Below are 18,956 nucleotides of genomic sequence, written 5' to 3' on the forward strand. Positions count from 1 at the left end.
AGTATTGAAACCAATACCAGCAACATTTAGAGAGCTATACAAAAGGGAAAATCTGGCAGATTTACCCAATGTTTGTATTGAAAATATTATCCCAAAGCATTTGCACATATTTGGTCTTATTTTGTTGCTAAGTTTAAATGCACATTATCCATGGGCTTTGTTCTGACACCCCATGCAAGTGACCAGTATTGATACACAATTCAAATACAACAGGCCTGGGCCGGGTCCCTGTAGTGCCCTCCTCAAGAGATTTGTAAAGACACAGCCCTGACCAGGACTTCAGCCAAGTGTGGAAAGACAGGAACATCTCCTATCTCTTCCACTAGTAAAAAGAGTCTTGTAGGATTCAGCTCTCCAAGGAAGTGAGAGATGGGATGGGATGGGATGGGATGGGATGGGATGGGATGGGATGGGATGGGATGGGATGGGATGGGCAGGCTTTACATCTTCCTCCAGGTTTATGGTGGATGCCATGGTACGGAAGAAGAAACTCTTACCTGGTCTGCCTTGTGCTGGGAGTCTGCAATGGTGGCATCTTCTCTGGTGACATCTTCCATGTGAACAAATGCCCAGAGTTGGCTGTATGGGTAATTTCAATAAATTAAATTATGCTATTCAAGTCTCATTTCATGCCTCTTCTGCTCTGCTCCTTACTTAATTTACATTCACCTTACCTTTGCTGTTGTGCTTTCTCCAGGGATTTGCAGACACCCTGGCTGGCAAAGTGACATCCTTCCTGACATGACATCCTCCTGCATCCCCGGAGTCCATACCCCCAAAAGACACAAAACATATTTGCAGCAGAGTGGGGCACATCCAATTACTGTACTTGTTCCATGAATCCTTTTTAATTCTCAGGAGTCTGTGGCCTTTCTCAAGCCAGAGGTGAGGAAAAGCACAATCATTATTAAACCGGTGAATTGAGAGTTGGGTTTTGTCTTTTCTTTTTTTAAGGAGTAAAAAAAAAATGAAAGGGGAAAAGTTCCCTGTTTCACACTTCTTAAGGTCACACTTCTTATTAAGGTTCCATTTAGAAAGAGCACATAATTTCTTAATACATGTTGAGGTGATTGATGAATCATTTATTGTATATTGCTATTGAACTGTTGGTCTCTAGAGCTGTGATTTAACCATCTATAATACCTGCAGCTGCCGTGTACACAGCCATCAATAATGTTGGAACACAAAGTATTCGTGTGCATAACATGCTTACCGCATCTAACATTTATGAATGCTCTATAAACAATTTATAAATGAAATTTTAATATACAGAGTAACCTATTTTTAATGTTGTGGCAGTTACATAACCCATTTGGCCTTGATTCATCTCGGTTAACTTTGGGCACCTTGTGGAGGTGTCTGTGTTTGTAGCCCTGTGCCATTTCCCTCTGCATTTCCACCTTCCCTACCTCCGACTGCTCACTTACCCCTGTTCTGCCCCAAATGTTCTGTAAATGTGTCTGTGAGGGATGCTGCAATCTCACAGGCTTCTGTGTGATGATGGAACTGCACCTCAGTAACCCCCTCACTCACATGTGGGGTAGTGTGTTTCCTCACACTAAAGGAAAACACTCCCCTGCCTTTTCTTTCCCCTTTTCAACCCAAATCCATTGCATGGGTTCAGCCTCATGTGGCCATACAAAGAAGTGAATAAGGCAAAAGGAATGGAGAGAGAATGGCATCTCTGCTCTGGATCTGAGCTGTTGGGAAAGGAGGTGACAGGCAGATGCCTAAATCGGACCATGGCATCACTTCAGCTGTGGACCTGGACTGGTTTGTAAGAACATGGGCAGGCTTTGAGAGCAGAAGGGTCCTGTTCCTGACACAGATTAGTGATGACGTCCTCACAGCAATTAACAAGATGCTCATTGTTAAAATGTTTCAATAGTTGGCCTGATTTCTCTCTGGCAGTGTCTCCATTGTTCTGTTCAAGTTGAACACATGCTGAAAAGGGCCTGAAATCACCCTTCTCCAGTCATGGCATCAGAGCACACTGGGCTGTAACAAACTTTTCTCTTGTGAGGATCCAGTGCTCCCTCATCACAGAGGGATGGTACTGCGTTTCCCCAGCGTTAACATTGGCCTTCCCTTATGCTAAGTGATTTCAGAGCAGTTCCTGAGGCATTTTCCTGTGGCTGTGGAGAAGGGGAGTATGAGAGGACACTGGTGCAACCTGTGCTGGTACCAGCCCTTGGAAGAGAAACACTTGGAAGACCAACTGCAAACAGGAGGTGGCTGAGCACTGTTTCACCTGGTGTACAGCACTGGGTGCAACGTGGTTTCCCAAAGCAGTCTGTGTACATGATTTACACCTTCAAGGTTCATTACTGTGACTGGTACAGACACACACTGAGCACATCTTGGCCTGGAAGGATCTTCTGCGCACCCAGACTTGTACAAATCTATTCCTCGTGTCCTAAAATGCCAGGGCCAGATCTGGATGAGATGTCTTCTCCTTGTACCAGGGTTCCTGAGAGCCACTGGTGATGGCCCATGTAACACAATGGGACAGGGGCCTCAATGTCAAATTTGCAGGTTCAGATGTGGATTGCATATCTGGACAAAAGTTTAGCAAGTTCCCCAGGCAGATGTGTGACTGAATTAGCTGTAAAAAGTTAGCCTATTAATGTGCTTTCCAATAATGTGCTAATATTAGGGACATGCTTAGGTATCTTGCTGAATCAGGAACAAGGGGACAGTAAGTAAGCAATATATGTTAATTGATGTCACCTACACACAGCACGAATCCTGCTGGTGTTATGGAATAATTGATGCATCATGAATGTAGTGGCCTAAGTATCATTCTAAAAAGCAACATCAGATGGTAATAAAATAGACAAGATCTTGTTCAACTGAAATAACTCAATATGCTTTAAAGATACTCTTTTTAACAACTGAAGTTGGGTTTGAAGCAATTTTTTCCCCAACATGAACAAAGTTTTAGGAGGGGTCTAATAGATGCAGAGGAAGGAAGGAGAAACAGAAAGGGACAACTTAATCCTTCCTGTTGGGACCAAACATAGAAAAGCAGAAAAGTGCAGTGAGTGGAAGAATCAGTGTGAAGGATGAGGCGAGAAAGAGCAAGATGAGAAACTAAGAGCTAAAAAGATACTGAACAACCCAAGGACCCTGAACCAACCCCAGAATGGTCTAACTTGCAGAAGTAAACATCTGTCATTGAACACTGGACATAACAGTTTTCCAGATCTGTGTGTCTGCTTTATTAAGAAAAGAGCACTAGTGTTTACAAAGCTCTGTAAAGCCTGTACCTGTATGAAAGCCTTCAAATCATCCCACCTGTACCCAAACAGCTGAGTTGCAAGCCCAGAGCTCTGGAAGGCCTGCTTCCACCCCAAGGAGCTGGCAGCCAGCACTAGATTGTTTTTAGAGCAAGTAGGATGGATGCCCATTTCAGTGACAAAGTGTCCACACCCAGGAAGGGAGTCAGAGGAAGGGAGAGTGCAGCTGGCTCTCACTAAGGAAAGTTTAAGAGCTTCTAGATTGGGAATCCAAACACAGGAGCCTCAGGACTTTGACAGAAGGAGCTCAAACAAGACTGGACATCGGACGGTTTTTAAGTGCCCGCAGCCAGTCTTCCAAGATGTACCACCTGGTCCTCCTTCCAGCCTTCGAGCTGTTTCTTAGAGGATGGAAAGGATGATAGAGTCATGCAATGGTTTGGGTTGGAAAGCACATTTACAGGTCATCTAGTTCCAAGCCCCCTGCAATGAGCAGGGACATCTTCAATGAAGTCAGGTTTCTCAGAGCCCCATCCAACCTGACCTTGAATGTTCCCAGGGATGAGACATCCACCACCTCTCTGGGCAGCCTATGCCAGTGCCTCAGCACCCTCAGTGTCAATATTGGGATACTGAGGCATTTGTTGCCTTTTATGTGAGTGCAGCTCTGTCCCCTCAGCTGACAGTGACCAGACAGTGACACAGGAACCACGCTACAGAGCTGACATCTTTCACCAGCTCTGAGTTCATCTGGGAAGAGAAAGGCTGAGTGTAGCTGAAATTTCAGTTCCAGGGTCAAACACATTCTCTCAGAGACAGAATACAGCATCAAGAGATATGTTATTATTACCAGTAAAAACACACAAGAACACTATCAGGAATTACAGTCAGAAGAGACAGGCAAAGGTTTAAATACAATGAAATAAGTATTTATTCAGACAGTTAAAGTTACACAACTTAGGCTTCTCCAATGCATACATCTACTGAACCAACGTCTGCGCTCAGCAATGGTGATTTAAATTAGGAATGATTTAATGCAACCACTGGGCTTGTATCAGATTTACATCTGTATAACAATGAGCAGTTTGACTTATCATGTTCAAAATAATTGCTGGGTGTTTCAGAGGAATAAAAGCAAGTTTTCAGTACTAGGACAGGAGAACAGATCAGAGGAATATTATCCTTCTTCCAAGCAGTACAGTGACCAATCCTGACAGCAATCCCAGTGACTTTAAGCACCTTCACCTCACCTTTCTCCAAATTACACTAACACTTAAATATTTTCCTTCTGGACAAGTCAAAAATGATCTTCAGAAGGAAGAACTTCTTGTGTTTCATCTCTCTCACCAAGACAAGTAAAAGTGTGAGAAAATTGGGAAAGATATCATAAATGCCAAAAGTAACTAAGCATCAAAGCTGACAAGGGACAGAGTAGTCTACTATATAATGAACAGATAGACCTTTAAGGGTCAGCTCACACACAAGAACTTATATTTATATGCACATATGACAGATTTATAATGGCATATTGGATACCTAAGAAATAATACAGCTTGCTTTTGTTATAATAAAAGCTGTTCCCATTCCAACAGCTTTAGCAGGCTGTGGATCAGGATCCCTTATTAGTAAAAAGGCACAGGAATGTTGCATCCCAGTACAGGCTCCACAGAACAAGACCCTCTCTTCTCAGAGAATGTTAAAAATAAATTAGGAAATGATCCCGTAAGTGTGTAAGTTGAAGCATCCCGAATGCAACAGCATGTGCTTCACAATATTTTTGTTTGGAATGCAATGTGGCCCTTATAAAGCCTTAGCTGTATTCCTAGAATCTGCCCATTACCTGCTGGGAATACTGAATAAAACCCAATTTGGATATTGCTGCAACAGTGTTGTGCAACATAGTACAGACACACATGTCAAAAACAAGCTTTTATGGAGAAGATCAACTGGTTTAGTTCCTGTTCTCCTTGGAGCTTATTTTTTCTGTTTATATGCCTACCCAGTGACAGAGAATTCAGCCTCACAGCACAGTTTGGTAAACTAAGCTCCACCAACACAAAAATAAATGCCCAACTCAGCTGTTGGACTCTCTTTCCATGGGTGTTCTGGCCCAGAGCCACTGTGCAACTCTAAGGAACAATTTTGTTACTGGACACTGCTGACAGAGCAGTAAATCATTGCAAGTGAATCTTCAGCTGGCCTCGGATTCCCATCAGTTCAAGGCTGAAAACTTCCACTCTGGCATTCAAAGCTGTGCACAGAGCCACAGCTCGAGCAAAAACACTGATAACATTGCCACAATACACGTTTTTAGAGATAATACCCTGCATACACTGGAAATTCCACGCTATAGCTAGAGTTCCCTCAAGTTAGAAATATATTTAGGATGAATACATTACAGTCATTTGCAAACATGCAATGAATTGAGTTTTGAGCACCGTCTTTCCTACAGAAAACACCAGTCACATCTAAAAATATGGTGCAGAGAACCAGAACAAGCTACCAGGTCAGGTATGAAGTGGGGGACCCACATTTCGATGAAGTCTAAAGAAACAAAAAAAATCTGCAAAGAGGTTGTGCATGTAGATTTAAATCATACAGAGTTAACTGGACCACCCCCGCTTGGTGTATCCACCCCCGGAAATGTTCTATCACCAAATTTAACTACAACTTTAAGAAAATATTGAGACAGGCTTTAAACATATGGTCCATGAAATAATATATTAATCATACAGCTAAGACATCTCCCCGCTTTATATGGGGTAAAAACATATCTCACTATACAAAAACATTACTCTGAAAAACAGGCTAAATCTTCAGTACATTCATCAACTACTTTTACAGTCAGGAATTCCATGGCCTTAATCGGCTAATAATTAAACTAAAAAAAAAAGTTTAAAAAAAGAAAAAAAAAAAGAAAAAACAGCCACATAAAAAAGCAGTATATTAGCATGAAAAATCTGTTCAGAAGAGTTTGCAATAACTCATGCAAAGTTATACTAACAACTATCTGATTAATTCCGGTGGATCTTTAGGTGCCTGCAAATGTTTCAAGTGATTTTATAAAACAGAACTGTGACAACCCAAATTCACAGGCAAGCTCTAGGCAACCCAAAAGTTGGCTTATATCTTCTCTCAAGGACAAAGCTCTTTAGCTGTTCCTCACCCTCTTTCCTTTCTAGTTCACAGATCTGCCAAACTAAAGGCAGTGACTTTACCAGGAGCAAGTGGCACTGGGCTCAGGGGAGGGAGAGAACTGGAGGCACATTTGCTATTCCTACTTTCAGTAACACACTAAAAAGCACCACAACTGCTATTTATCACCAAAGACACCAAATACTCAGCAAGCAAGTGAACAAGAACAAGCCAGTGGACAAAATCTAAAAGACACCTCAAGGGTACATGCCATGGGTCCAGAACAAGCCAGGAGGAATTTCATACAAATACACAAATCTTACTGAAAAATTCTAAATTATTATTATTATTCAAGTTGGAATTGAGACCTTCAAACACATGGTTAAATTCAGTCCTCAAGACCCTTTCGAACCACTGACATCAATGGAGTATATTAAAGTATAATGCATATATTAGCAATTTCAAAGGCTTTTTGGAAACAGAAGAAAACTCCAGCACAGTTATAATCTCTCTCTCCCTCTCTCTGAAATTAGCAAAGGCAGCTGCCCAAATGACTATCAGCCAATTCAGAAAGTGTTCAGCTGTTCCTCCAAAGTGGAGTCTGTGGCCTGGGGTTGGACAGAAACAAGCTGGGGTCAAGCAGAGGCTGTGCCAAGCATTGCTGTGCGCTGTGGTTAATCAAGTAGCACACAGTACATTTACAGCTTCGTTGGGACCACAGGCTCCGTAGCACGGATGTGGACACTGGGAAGACAGAGCCAGGAGAGAGGCAGCTCCCTGCTGCAGTTGTCTTCATGGAATTTGATATTCAGGTAGAAATCACCTGTGTAGAGAAAGAGAAGTGCTCCAAAGTACACAGAGTCTTTGGTCGGCTTTACCTGGAAATGAGAATGTAAAAATCAGTATAAATAAACCAACAACAAAGCAAATTAATTGAAGTTCAGTAGCTCCTTCAAATGATCTCCAAGTATTCTAGATTAACATCTTGATGTTGCTTTCATACAAAAAGGAGTAAAGATCTTGTCCCTATTCTAGCAAAACTGTTGCACTGAAAATTAAATCCTGTATTTTTCACTCATGCAGTAAAGATGTGGCACAGCTCAAACCACAATACAGGCTTTCAGGAGTCAGTGATTCCAAAACAGAGTTGGTTTAAAGTAGAGATCACACCAAATCTTTCCTTTGACTGCATTTATCAACATGTCTATTAAAGGTCTAAATCATGTCTCTGAATTAATTTTAACTACATGGTTAAACACCACTTAACAACTTACCGATAACTAAGTTCATCCTCACTTATTATTGACATAATCTGACTACAAATTCTAATCTTTAATATTAGGAATTTAGGAATCTTTAATATTCACAATCATTAAAATAATGAAATTTAGCAAGAAAAAAGAAGTAGGTACCCTGATTTAACTTGTCCAAATAAAATACAGAGTACACAATGTTTCTACATTTACATATCTCCCTCCAACGAAAAAAAATTTACAGTCTGTATCTTCACAACGAGTAATATATCTTAGTTCATTTCAGCAAGACACTTCAGTCATTTCTAACTTTAACACTCCCACGACTGTTTAGCATGTGATAATGTTTGAATTAATATCTGCTCCCAAAAGATGTGAAATCCAGTTTCAGGGTGCCTGTAATTGGATTAAAGTTACTGCAGATGCAAAACGCGAAATCAACAACAAAGCCATTCCACTAGATGGATTTTTTCAAAAAATTGTGAAAAGGCAACTTAACCCCAGCAGAAAAGACCCAAAAAAGGACACCTGACCTCCTCAGTACTGGTCTTCCCTCAGCCAAAGCCATCTTTACCAGTTCCTTTCTTCTCTCTGGACTCTGAAACCATCAACCTAAGACACACTCATGGAGTCATCCCTACTTTCACTGGTAGAGCTGTGCCCATGTATTTTCTTTTCACTTGAACACCCAGTGGCAATGGACCTTTCTTTGGTCATCCCCAAACACCTCAGCATCCATCACATTACAGAGTCCAGCGTTGATTCTAAATTGACAGCAGGACATACCACTGGTCAGACAAGCAGACACCCAAGCCCAACCACAACAGAAACTCTGGTGTTGGATCCAGAAGCACTGAGCTGTGTAAATATGCTGGACTTGGTTGGGTTCAGGAGGGAATAATGTCCCCTTTGCCAGAGGCATCCCTAGGAACTGATGGGACATCACCACCTGCGATAGTGAAGGGATGAGACCAAGGCTACAAGGTTATCAGGACTGTTGCCCACTTATAAAAAATTTGGTCATCTGGTAAACTGGGACACCAGCCATGGGGTATTAACTGGGAAAGTGTCTGTGGACTCACTTTGCTGAAGGGTAACTTGCCATTGCATAGGAGGACCAGAACAAGGATGATGAGTAGGCTGAGAAAGTTGGGGCTGTTCAGCCTGGAGAAGAGAAGGCTGAGTGGAGACCTCATAGTAGCATTCCAGTATCTGAACAGGGCCTACAAGGAAGCTGGAGACTCTTCATCAGGAACTGTAGTGATAGGACAAGGAGTATGGGGATCAAACTGAAAGAGGGGAAGTTTAGGTTAGATATGCAGGAAAAAAGTCTTTACTGTGAGGGTGATGAAGCATGGCACAGGTTGCCCAGAGAAGTTGTGCATGCCCCACCCCTGGAAGTGTTCAATGCCAGGCTGGATGGGGCTTTGAGCAGCCTGGTCTAGTGGAAGGTGTCCCTGCCCATGGCAGGGGATTGGAACCGGATGATCTTTAAGGTCCCATCCATCCCAAGCCTTTCTATGATTCTAAATTGCTGCTCCTGAAAAGGGCCTGGCTGCTCACAATCATCCACATCCTCAGAGCTGGAGAGTCCAGGCTCCCTTTGGTTTTGGTGCTGAGCACTTTTGCTGACCTAAGGCAAACTTGTATCAGCATCGTATCATCCACGTGAATGATCAGAGCAGCCACAGCTGTTCTCCTGCCCCATGTCCTTGGCATTTCCCCTCCTCGATGGGTACAAGATTTGCCCTCTGGCACTGTGTTTGGACATGCAGAACAACATCAAGCCGTCTCCCCTCTTGCTTCCTTCCCCTTCTCCCGGGGCTGCCAGCCTGTTTTCTGCCTGACTGGGACTGATGTGAACTTGCATCCAGAGCAGGACAGAGGTAGGCACTAAAGCCAGCAAAGGGTGGAGGCAAATAGCAAATAAGGCCTCCCCAGGACCCACATCTCTTTCAAGCTCCCAGCCCATTTTTCCTAATCCACCTGCACTGTGAAGGAATATCCACAACAGCAGTGATCACAGCCCTTGACAAGCAGGAATATGGCTTCAGGCATATCAGCACCAACATCTAACATCAATGTTCATGGTTTGGGGTCTATCTGTTTGGCCACTTGTACCACCATTAGTGTAACCAACACTTGTGGTTTGGAGAAACAGGGAAGCAAAAGCTGCTTGAAACCTTCACACTGTTGAGATGCAGACAAGATGTTTCTTCCAAAATAGGAACCAACTTTGGAAAGTAAGGCTGCATCTCCAGTGGGGCTGCCTACAAACATTCCCAAAAGAGAAGAAGTAAATCAGCAGCAGTCAGGTCAGCAGTGGGTCACATTCAGCCCAAGTGGTACACCAGGCACAGGACTAATTTTGAGGTTAAACCACCTACATTTAGGTGTGTCCCTGCACACCAGGTATCCAAGTTTCTACTACAGAAAGAAGATACATAATCAATGCAGACAGTGGAGCAAACACAGAATAGGTTGCCTAGGCAGCCTATATAGTCAGGATACAGCTCCCTAAACACAGGTACCTCGTGACATTTGGGATGGCCTAAGGGACTGAAACTTCTGGGAAGATTTACAGGATGTCTTACAGGATTCCTGGCAGCATGTGGAGGCCAGTAGGATAGCCACCTTAGATGAACCTAGATGATAGTAGACATCTACTTTTAGGCAACAGAATCTCACCCCTGGTGTTTATAAGCCAGGTTCTACCTGCTGCAGATCACATCTCCATTGACTAATGGGAGCTTAGCAGGCCAGCCTCCATGGCAACACCTACTCATTCAGGTGTCCCTGTCTGGAACTGAATCCACCCAAATGTCTATAAAGTGGGTGTCCACATCTGAGCCAGCTGTTCAACACAAGGATTCACCTCACCAAATGCAGAATGAGGTAAAATATCCCCTAAACTGCATCAGCCCTGATGACTTGCTCCCCACTACCTGTGAAGGGAGCTCAGGGTGCCTTGTTCAGATGTGTTCACAAGTTCACTGCCATAGCTGACAGGACACACCATCCCACTGATTGCAAGTGCAAGATCCAGCTAACCTATGAGAAACATGAAGATCACATATTTGTGCCTGACCCAGCCCAAATTTGTATTGTCATTCAATCTAGCAGCACACAGCTGTCTCAGTGTCACCAACTAGATTTGTCATTACTTGTTGTGCCAACTTGTGATGATGTTGACTACATGCTCCCTGAGCTGAGTCAGAGCCGAAACAGACTTCACTAAAATTCCACCAAATTGTGGAAACCAAAGATGGGAAGCTTCTACCCCAGAAAAAAAATGACCACAGAATCAAGAAAAAAAAAGTCCATGTTACTCCTTTGTTCCACCAAGATAGAAGAAAAATTAAGTTTCTAGATCCATCCTAATCCTTCCCTGATTTAGGCTACCATGTGGGACTGAGATTGCTTAGAACTAATTACTACTTATTTATACTGCTGTAGTACTTAGGGAGCTCAGTTGGAGATTAGGACTAGTGCCAGCTCCTGTTCGCTGCCCCAAAGAGTTTACAGTGCGAGTAAAACAGTGCCAAGAAAACTAATTTGTTCCAGATGGGCCACAGAGGACCTGCCAGAAGTGAGCAAATGTTCATCGTGGCTTCTGAGCTGATTTAAAATGACCATCTACTAATGAATTTCTCCTCATCTCCCACTACCAACCACTTGATCTCGTGCATGATAACAAGCGCAGGAAAAAAAACCTGCTTGAGAATAGTGATGGCACCAGCAGGAACAACAAGAGAGGATGAACTGCTGGGAGCTAAAGGAATCTCCATAGAAGATAATATTTTTGGTTTTAATTTAGCAAGAAGCAACTCTGTCTGATTACTAATTAGTCAAAAAAAAAACTGGTAAGAACTAAAAATTTTAATAATATGGCTTAAGGAAAACTTCATGTTGTGAAGAGAGATAAAAAATTAAATCAATGCACCTTATTTTAATGGGTGGATTCCACCATGTCATCTTGTGATTCAAAACTCCCCACTGAACAAAAATGTCAACTAGCTAAATAATAACTGAGAAAGTCACTTTTTCTGTTAAATACAGACATAGAAAAGTAAGGTGAACCAAATTAGAAGCTGTGCTTAAAAATAAAGATTCTACTTAATTTGAAATGCATGGAAATAGTTCAATATCCTTTAAAATTTTCAATAAAAGACTTTGCTTTTTGAAGTAGCATGTCCCAGCAGAGACTTTGTGACACAAACCCAGGCTGCTGCATTGAACTGAAGTAAAAGCACAAAAAGGTGAATAAGTGTCATTACATTACTTCCAAGATAAATCATCTCACCTGGACTTCAAGCCACAAGAAAGAGAAATATAAAATCGTGTGATTTTTGCCCTTTTAGCAATTTATATTCATACTGCAAAGCAGCATGTGCATTCTGAAAATTCCTGTATATATCCCCGGTCTTCCAGATAGTAGCAGAAACTGCTTTGAAACTTTTTAGTCTGGAATCAAAAATAACTGTGAATTTTTGAGCATGAGGCTCAATATGAAACTAACATTTAGGAAAGCAGGGCAGTTTGGGGTTTTCTTTCCTTTTCCCCCAGAGAAATCATATTCAATTGAATACCAATAATGCAGTTTCTGCATCAGCATGACAACAGTACAAATTTTTCAGGGTGTGGGAAGTATCTTTTCTTGCTGTAATACTTGATGCTCCCACTCATTCTTGACCATACACCAGTGACACACCAAACCATACTCTAGTTCTCCATCCTTCCTCCCACCCAGCTCAGCCCTGCAATAAATCATGTCAGCACCTCTGCGCCAGTGTCAGAGTGAAGTCAGCCCAATTAGCTTAAACTGCTGACGAACGTCGGTTTTGCTAAACTGGACAACTTCGCACAAAAACAAGTGCTCACAGCATCTCTCCCGGTGTGTCTGCTGGGGAAGAGGGCAGCATCTTTCACAAGCAGCTGGGAAAGGGCAGCATCTCAAGACACCTCCATTAAACAAGAAAAATAATCAAGTGCCAATGACCTGAGGTTAAAGAAATAATGCGGCCATTTTTAATGGCTTCAATAGAGCAGCGCAGAGTTGAAGACCTGCAGGGAATCTGGTCCGGTATCTCAAATTTCATTTATAAAAAAGATAAACTCTGAATCTCTTTCATCTCACCCAACCGAGAGCTTCTTTAGTTTTTTGACCAGTGTCTGTCTGACTTTTGACCAAATTCAGAGCATGAACTCAATTCTGTGTGTGATTGTTCTTCCCTGAAACATCAAATGCACAAATCAGGACTTTCTTCTTGTCCCCAAAACAGATGGACCTTTCTGAAATCTATTTTCCATTACTAAATTAGTTATCACGAGGGAAGAAAGGGTCTCTGACAGCACTAGATATACTGAAGAGTTTTCTTCCATGATGAGGGCTCTATGCCTCGATGAAACGTGACCAAGCATTTTCTCTGGGAGTCTCTGTAGTATCAACACTACACACTGTGAAATATAACACTTCTTGTCTAAGAGTCAACATTTTCTTCATTTCACCTTTTTAGATGGAAAGGAGGACAAACAGCAGAAGACAATTCTATTCTTAACTTCTTGAGGACTGTGTTTACAGGAGAAATGTCACAATCCTGAACAATGGGGCAAAAGCGGAGACCGTAACGTATGAGAAGGCTGCCTGGGCAGGCACAAGAGATGTAACCTCCTGACTTTTTGCCTCATAGGAGACTCAATCAGAAGGTAAGAATACATCACACTGACATCTCCCTATTCCCTCATTAGCCTGGAGGGTCAGGCCCTTCGGCAGCCGGGCATCCAAACACTACCAGTCTGATTAAAAACTCCACATTGTCAGGAAGTGAGTCAAAGTGAGTCAAATCATCTCTGGATGATTTCTGTTGACATACTTAAATTATGCAGCTATAAGAATAAAGTTAGCCCCCATTAAAATTCAAGCTGATGGTGTATTTCATGCTCATTAGCTTTTAGAAATATTTTCTTCTGCGATGGGTAATTGAAAAATGTGCATGGTGACTATCCCTGTGGTTAACCTTTAATTTCTTTCTTACTAAGGTTCACTTATATATTCAGTTTTGACAGGTACATTTTATTACTGATCCAAAAAGCTGACCTAAGCGAAGGTCCTAAGCACTATCCCAAACACTCACCCCCTTCTTTATGTTTATTTCATAAGTTACCAGAAATGCTGCTTGTTCCACTTGGCAGCACTGTTTTCATTTCTGGTATTTTGTTGTTGTATTTTTTGGGGGGAAAGGATGTGGGAGAGAGTAGTTTTATCTGTATTTTCAGTGTCTTGCCTCAGAAGCAAAAAGTTCTCAGACTTGAACTTTCTAAAGAAATTGAGAGAAAAATCATAATCTAAATTGTTTTAAAAAGGGGCTTTTTTGCCTCATTTTAAGCATTTCTTTATAGTTTTGTAACAATATGCTAAGCACCAAGGAAATGAACCAGCTCATCAGATTGGTCATTAATGTTTAGCATTTTCTTTTTACAGTCTGTTGCGTTTCCTCAGGACCTGACTAAAACTGATTTGCTGAGCTCCCTGGCTCAGCCTGGGGAATATTTCTTATGGACTAAAAAGAAAAAGAAAAGTTATTTAAAATCTATTACTGCAGGCTGCACTGGATGACTCAAGGGACTGGCAATATGGTATTGACCATTCAATCTAGGTTACCCGCTCACATTTAGTCCGACCTGGGGTGACCAAAAGCTACCGTCTCTGATCATTTACTAGTGGTTTACATGGTAGGAAATTACAGTCTTAAACCATTTCAGAGAGATGATTCTGTATCCCCCAACCTAGCAATAGATGCCATAATCATGGTGCTTTCCAAAAATTAATTTACCTTAAAATGCACAACTAAAAAAGGAAGCCCTTTTCTGCAAATGCCAATCATCCAGAATCCTGATATTCCTGATAAAACGACTTACTGAGTCGATGTAGAAGGTGTTAGACCCCACAAAGGTGATGGCATCTTGCAGGTCATAGTTGTGCACCCCGTTCTGGTAATCCTGGTAGGGCATCACAGTGAGGGCGAAGGGCCCCACGCTGTGTTTGCTCCAGTTGGTCAACTTCACCTGCAGCGGGACGGGGTCGCCCACCTGGCAGTTCACCACGACATCACAGTCACAGAGCTGGCCATCAACGAGGATATCTGCAAATCAAGGAGACAATTCCACATCAGGCTGGACATCTGCTTTAGAAACTGTGTTAATCTCGATGGGAAACTTCAAGACAAAAAGTGACCTTGATGAAACCGAGAGTGCAGGACACTTAACTTTGAGAAAGGAAACACACCACCGTTGTCCTGTGTAGGGCAGTGCAACAGGGGACCTACTTGAAAAAAAACATTCATGAAGGCCTGATATCTGTCCACAGCTGTTGAAAGAGCTATGAAAAAACCCCAATTATCATCTACACACAGGCACCAGAAGATATTTTTTTTAACATTCCCCCTTGAAAGCCAAAGCCACAGACAATTTCTCATGTTTCTCCAGAAAATCAACAGCATCAGACGAAGGGAAATACAAACAGTAACCATTAATACAAACAGCAACTAGATAGATCCAGGGCTGGATGCCCATGTTCACATGTTACAGCCAGAATAAATCCTCCTGTATGGAGGTGACCTTTCGGAGCAGGACAGTCACTGCCAGAATTTGCAATGTAATACATATATTAAAGTCCAGATTATAAGAAAAAAAGGGATTTCAAAATTATACAGTAGTACTACGAGCTTGTTCACTCTTTGCACTTTAATTCCTTCTGGGATTTCTATTTTTAACTCTCTACTTTTCTTTCCCTTTCTGGGATAGCAGAACATATAAAGCCTCTAAATTGGTTACTGCTGGGACAATGACAACCAGAGTAATGTGTCCACTAACCTTGCCCATTTGCTTATACAGAACCAAAATGTTTCATTACCAACACACTAGGAAATTCTTAGTCCAATTCCCTGCTCTGAAAGGGTTCCCAGTTGTAAAGTATTACTGTATTTTTCAGATGAGGGTTATCTCTAATGTACTATTAATACAGGAACATTTCTATTTCACTATGGGTTCATGTTCAGAGATAAGAGAAAGCCCTGGGACATGTAAGAAAGCATCCTCTGTGTGAATACCTATCCCCACAATCTCATATGCCCGTGAGGCATTTCCATCACTCCAGCTCCTCCTCAGTTCCTTGCCTTACGACATACATCATATTATTCCTTTGCCAACAGCATCGGATTTACATTAGTAATATCCTCTCTTCAAGGAAAGACACTATTTTTATGCTTCAGGAGCTTTCACAAAAAAAAAAAAAAAACAACAAAATGATTTTTTTAAACTTATTTTTGTTTTGTTGCCTTAGACAAAAAGTACAAAATGATGCATGTTCTTGTGATGCCCTTTAGCCTGGCAAACTGAACAAGCCTCAGCACAGTCACTGGGAGAAAAAAAAAAAAGGGAGAAAAAAAAAAGCTAATGCCAAAGAAGAAATAAGTTCAGAAAAGAACATTTATTCCACAGGTCGGGTCAGCAAAGCTGAGCTACCCAGATGAAAACCCCTCCTTGACCAAAGCTGCCCAAATGCAGCAGCAAGTCCCAGATATAAGAGGCTTGGCAGAGCAAGCCCAAAAAAACCCTGCAGTGCTCAGACTGGAGCTATCCAAAACCCATGCCTGTGTCCCAGCTGGAACAGCCCCCATTCCAAACCTTTCCACGGGAGCTCAGTTTTTGACAATGAGAGCACTGGTGAAGCCACATGTGGAGTGCCTGTGTCCAATTCTGGGCTCCTCAGTACAAGAGAGACATGGACATACTGGAGAGACTTCAGTGTAGGATCATGAAGAGAATTAAGGGACTGAAGCATCTCTCCTATGAGGACAGGTTGGGAATGTTCAATCTGGAGAAGAGAAGACTCCAGGGGATCCCAACAATGTCTGTGAACACCGGGGGGGTGCAGAGAGGACAGAGCCAGGCTCTTTTCAGCGTGCCCTGTGACAGCACCAGAAGCAATGGCGCAAACTGAAACACAGGAGCTTCACTGTGAACATCAGGAAACGCTTTTTTTACATTGAAGGTGACCAAGTGCTGGCACAGGTTGCCCAGGGAGGTTGTGGAGTCTCCATCCTTGGAGATACTCAAAAACCATCTGGACATGGTCCATGGCAAGAGGCTTTAGGAGGCCCCGCCTGAACAGCGGACAGGACCAGACGATCTCCAGAGGTCCCTGCCAATCTGAACCATTCTCTGATTCTCTGAAAGGAAGTTATAATCACCACTGCATTTTAGGAAAGGGCTAGAAAACTGTTTTGGAGTTGGATTTCTTTTGCAACAGCACACTCCAATCTATGGGCTCTCTTACCCAATATGATCAAATTGCTCCTTGCCTTAAGATCGTGGAGATGAGGTAGTGGTTATAATGGTATCCCCATTATCTGAGATTAACTGACTTGAATTTTTCAAAACACGGAAATGTGTGTCTGTGGATAACCTTAAAGCTTCCCAGTCTTCTGACAGAGAACTGAACTCCAGTTGCTTCCTTCATAAGAAATGTGTTTATATCAATTCATTACTTTATATCAGTTCATGTTTTCAAGCTTCTCCCTGCAAGATGAGTCCTTTCATTAAATAAAAAAGAAAAAACAAAACCACTTTTTTTTTCTGGTTCCTCTAGCCAGTGGGTAGCTTCACAAAGGGTTAGCTCCCCAGACCAGCCTGAACCTTCAGAAATACTCCATGGAGTATACTCCACTCATACTTAGTGGATGGATCCTTATTTTCAAGATGCTCATCAACTTGCCTTTTAGCTTTAAAATTCAATGCACTGCTGTAGGAATTGTAAATGAACCCTTTGCCCTCTGTCTCTACTGTTGTATCTAATAATAGCTCAGAGCACTGCTTCCTAATATCTTCATGAGAAAACAGAAAATCCAAACAAAAGGGAAGCAATTAAGTTTGGCTCAACCAGATTAATTTTCTTTCGTATTCCTAAAAAAAAAAAATTCAATTCATTTAAGATTGATTCAAGAGCGTGTGTGCACACGTGCTTGTGTATATATTGAGAGATAATTTCCTTCCCTTCCAGAACACACTTCCCCTCCTGCAGAACTGAAGCCAAGGATCTCAATGAGATGTCAGATGAGAAAGCACACATGGCTGGCGTGCAAAATACTATGGAAAGGAGTGTTTAAAAACAGTCCCCTTTCATCAGGGAGAACAGCTTGGTTTGACAGGCAGTTTTACTCCCTTCCTGACACAGAAAACATCTCATGGACCATACGGATTTGCTTTAATATTTTCATCCATGAACAGAGGAAAAGCCATGTGTACAGGGTCCCATTTCTGCAGATTCAGCTCACTCACACAGATGGCATATAAAAGCTGAGACTGCTCACACCACTGCTGTGAGAGTGAATCATTATTGGCTTTGGAATACAGGAGCTCTGAATCAGACGATACAGTCACTAGCACAGAAGACAGTCGTGGCTGTATCTCCATCCTCCAAAGATTCAGATATGAGAAAAACAGTACTTCAGAGAATTAGAAGGACCAAATTTAATTCAAACAGAATATATCAATTACATTTTAAAAGCGGGAGCACAAAATCTGGTTGCCAGAGGGGGAAAACGCCCCACAAAGACCTAGAAATCTCTCCATCTCCTTCTAATTAAAAGTTAAATAATTTTAAAAGTAATTTAATAAGCCAATAGAATGCTGCCCCTCCCTTTCCTGTTCATTTACCTACAATGTCCAATATGTTGGCATCCTTGGGTGCCAAACTTACCCTGCAATGCTTGATAGCCATTGGACAGACACAGTCTCTGCCTTGCACCTATGAACAGGCACAGGACCACTCTATTTTATCTCTAGGATATTCTCTAAGTGATTATTGTATGAAGGGAGAAAATGTTGTCCCACACATTTTGGAAGGCAGAGGATAAGCTGATACAAACCACTGAGAATGGTGATTGGAAAGCCTTGCTTTTTCTTTGAAAGCATTAGCCAAGCCTTTTATGATCTCCATGAATTAATTTTTAAGATGGAAAAACTAATTCCTGGCCCAGGTGATGGGTGATGCTTATTGACACCACAGGAAGTCTGGGAGACCATTCTATGAAAATAATACATTAGAGTTCTTATAATGTCTTTCTTTCAGGATCTCAGAACTCTCAAGAAAAGAGAATGAATGTTACTAACAGAAAGACAACGACTATTCCACAAGAAAAACATCACTTGCCGTCACCTGCCAGGTGCACTTCTGTCTACATCACCCAAAGGAGCCACTTGGAAATGAATGCCAAACACTAATAACATTTTGTGTTATTTACTCTGCTCATATTAACACATCGTAAGT

General features: G+C 42.0%; 1 protein-coding gene across 7 annotated transcripts in view; it reads right to left on the reverse strand.

Moving 5' to 3' along the window:
• Positions 1-4,146: 4,146 nt before the first annotated feature.
• Positions 4,147-18,956, reverse strand: part of TRAPPC9 (trafficking protein particle complex 9) — a 459,142-nt gene continuing 444,332 nt past the window's right edge. For all 7 annotated transcript variants that reach the window (XM_027684410.1, XM_027684408.1, XM_027684411.1 and 4 more), the window contains 2 exons: positions 14,546-14,769; positions 4,147-7,252 (listed from right to left, as the gene is read on the reverse strand). In XM_027684410.1, coding sequence (XP_027540211.1) covers positions 7,073-7,252; positions 14,546-14,769 — 404 coding nt within the window. In that variant the 3' untranslated portion in view covers positions 4,147-7,072. The remainder of the gene's footprint in view (positions 7,253-14,545; positions 14,770-18,956) is intronic.

This window comes from Neopelma chrysocephalum, unplaced genomic scaffold (assembly GCF_003984885.1).
Source record: "Neopelma chrysocephalum unplaced genomic scaffold, ASM398488v2 Primary Assembly neopelma1_66, whole genome shotgun sequence".
Taxonomy (NCBI): Eukaryota; Metazoa; Chordata; class Aves; order Passeriformes; family Pipridae; genus Neopelma; species Neopelma chrysocephalum.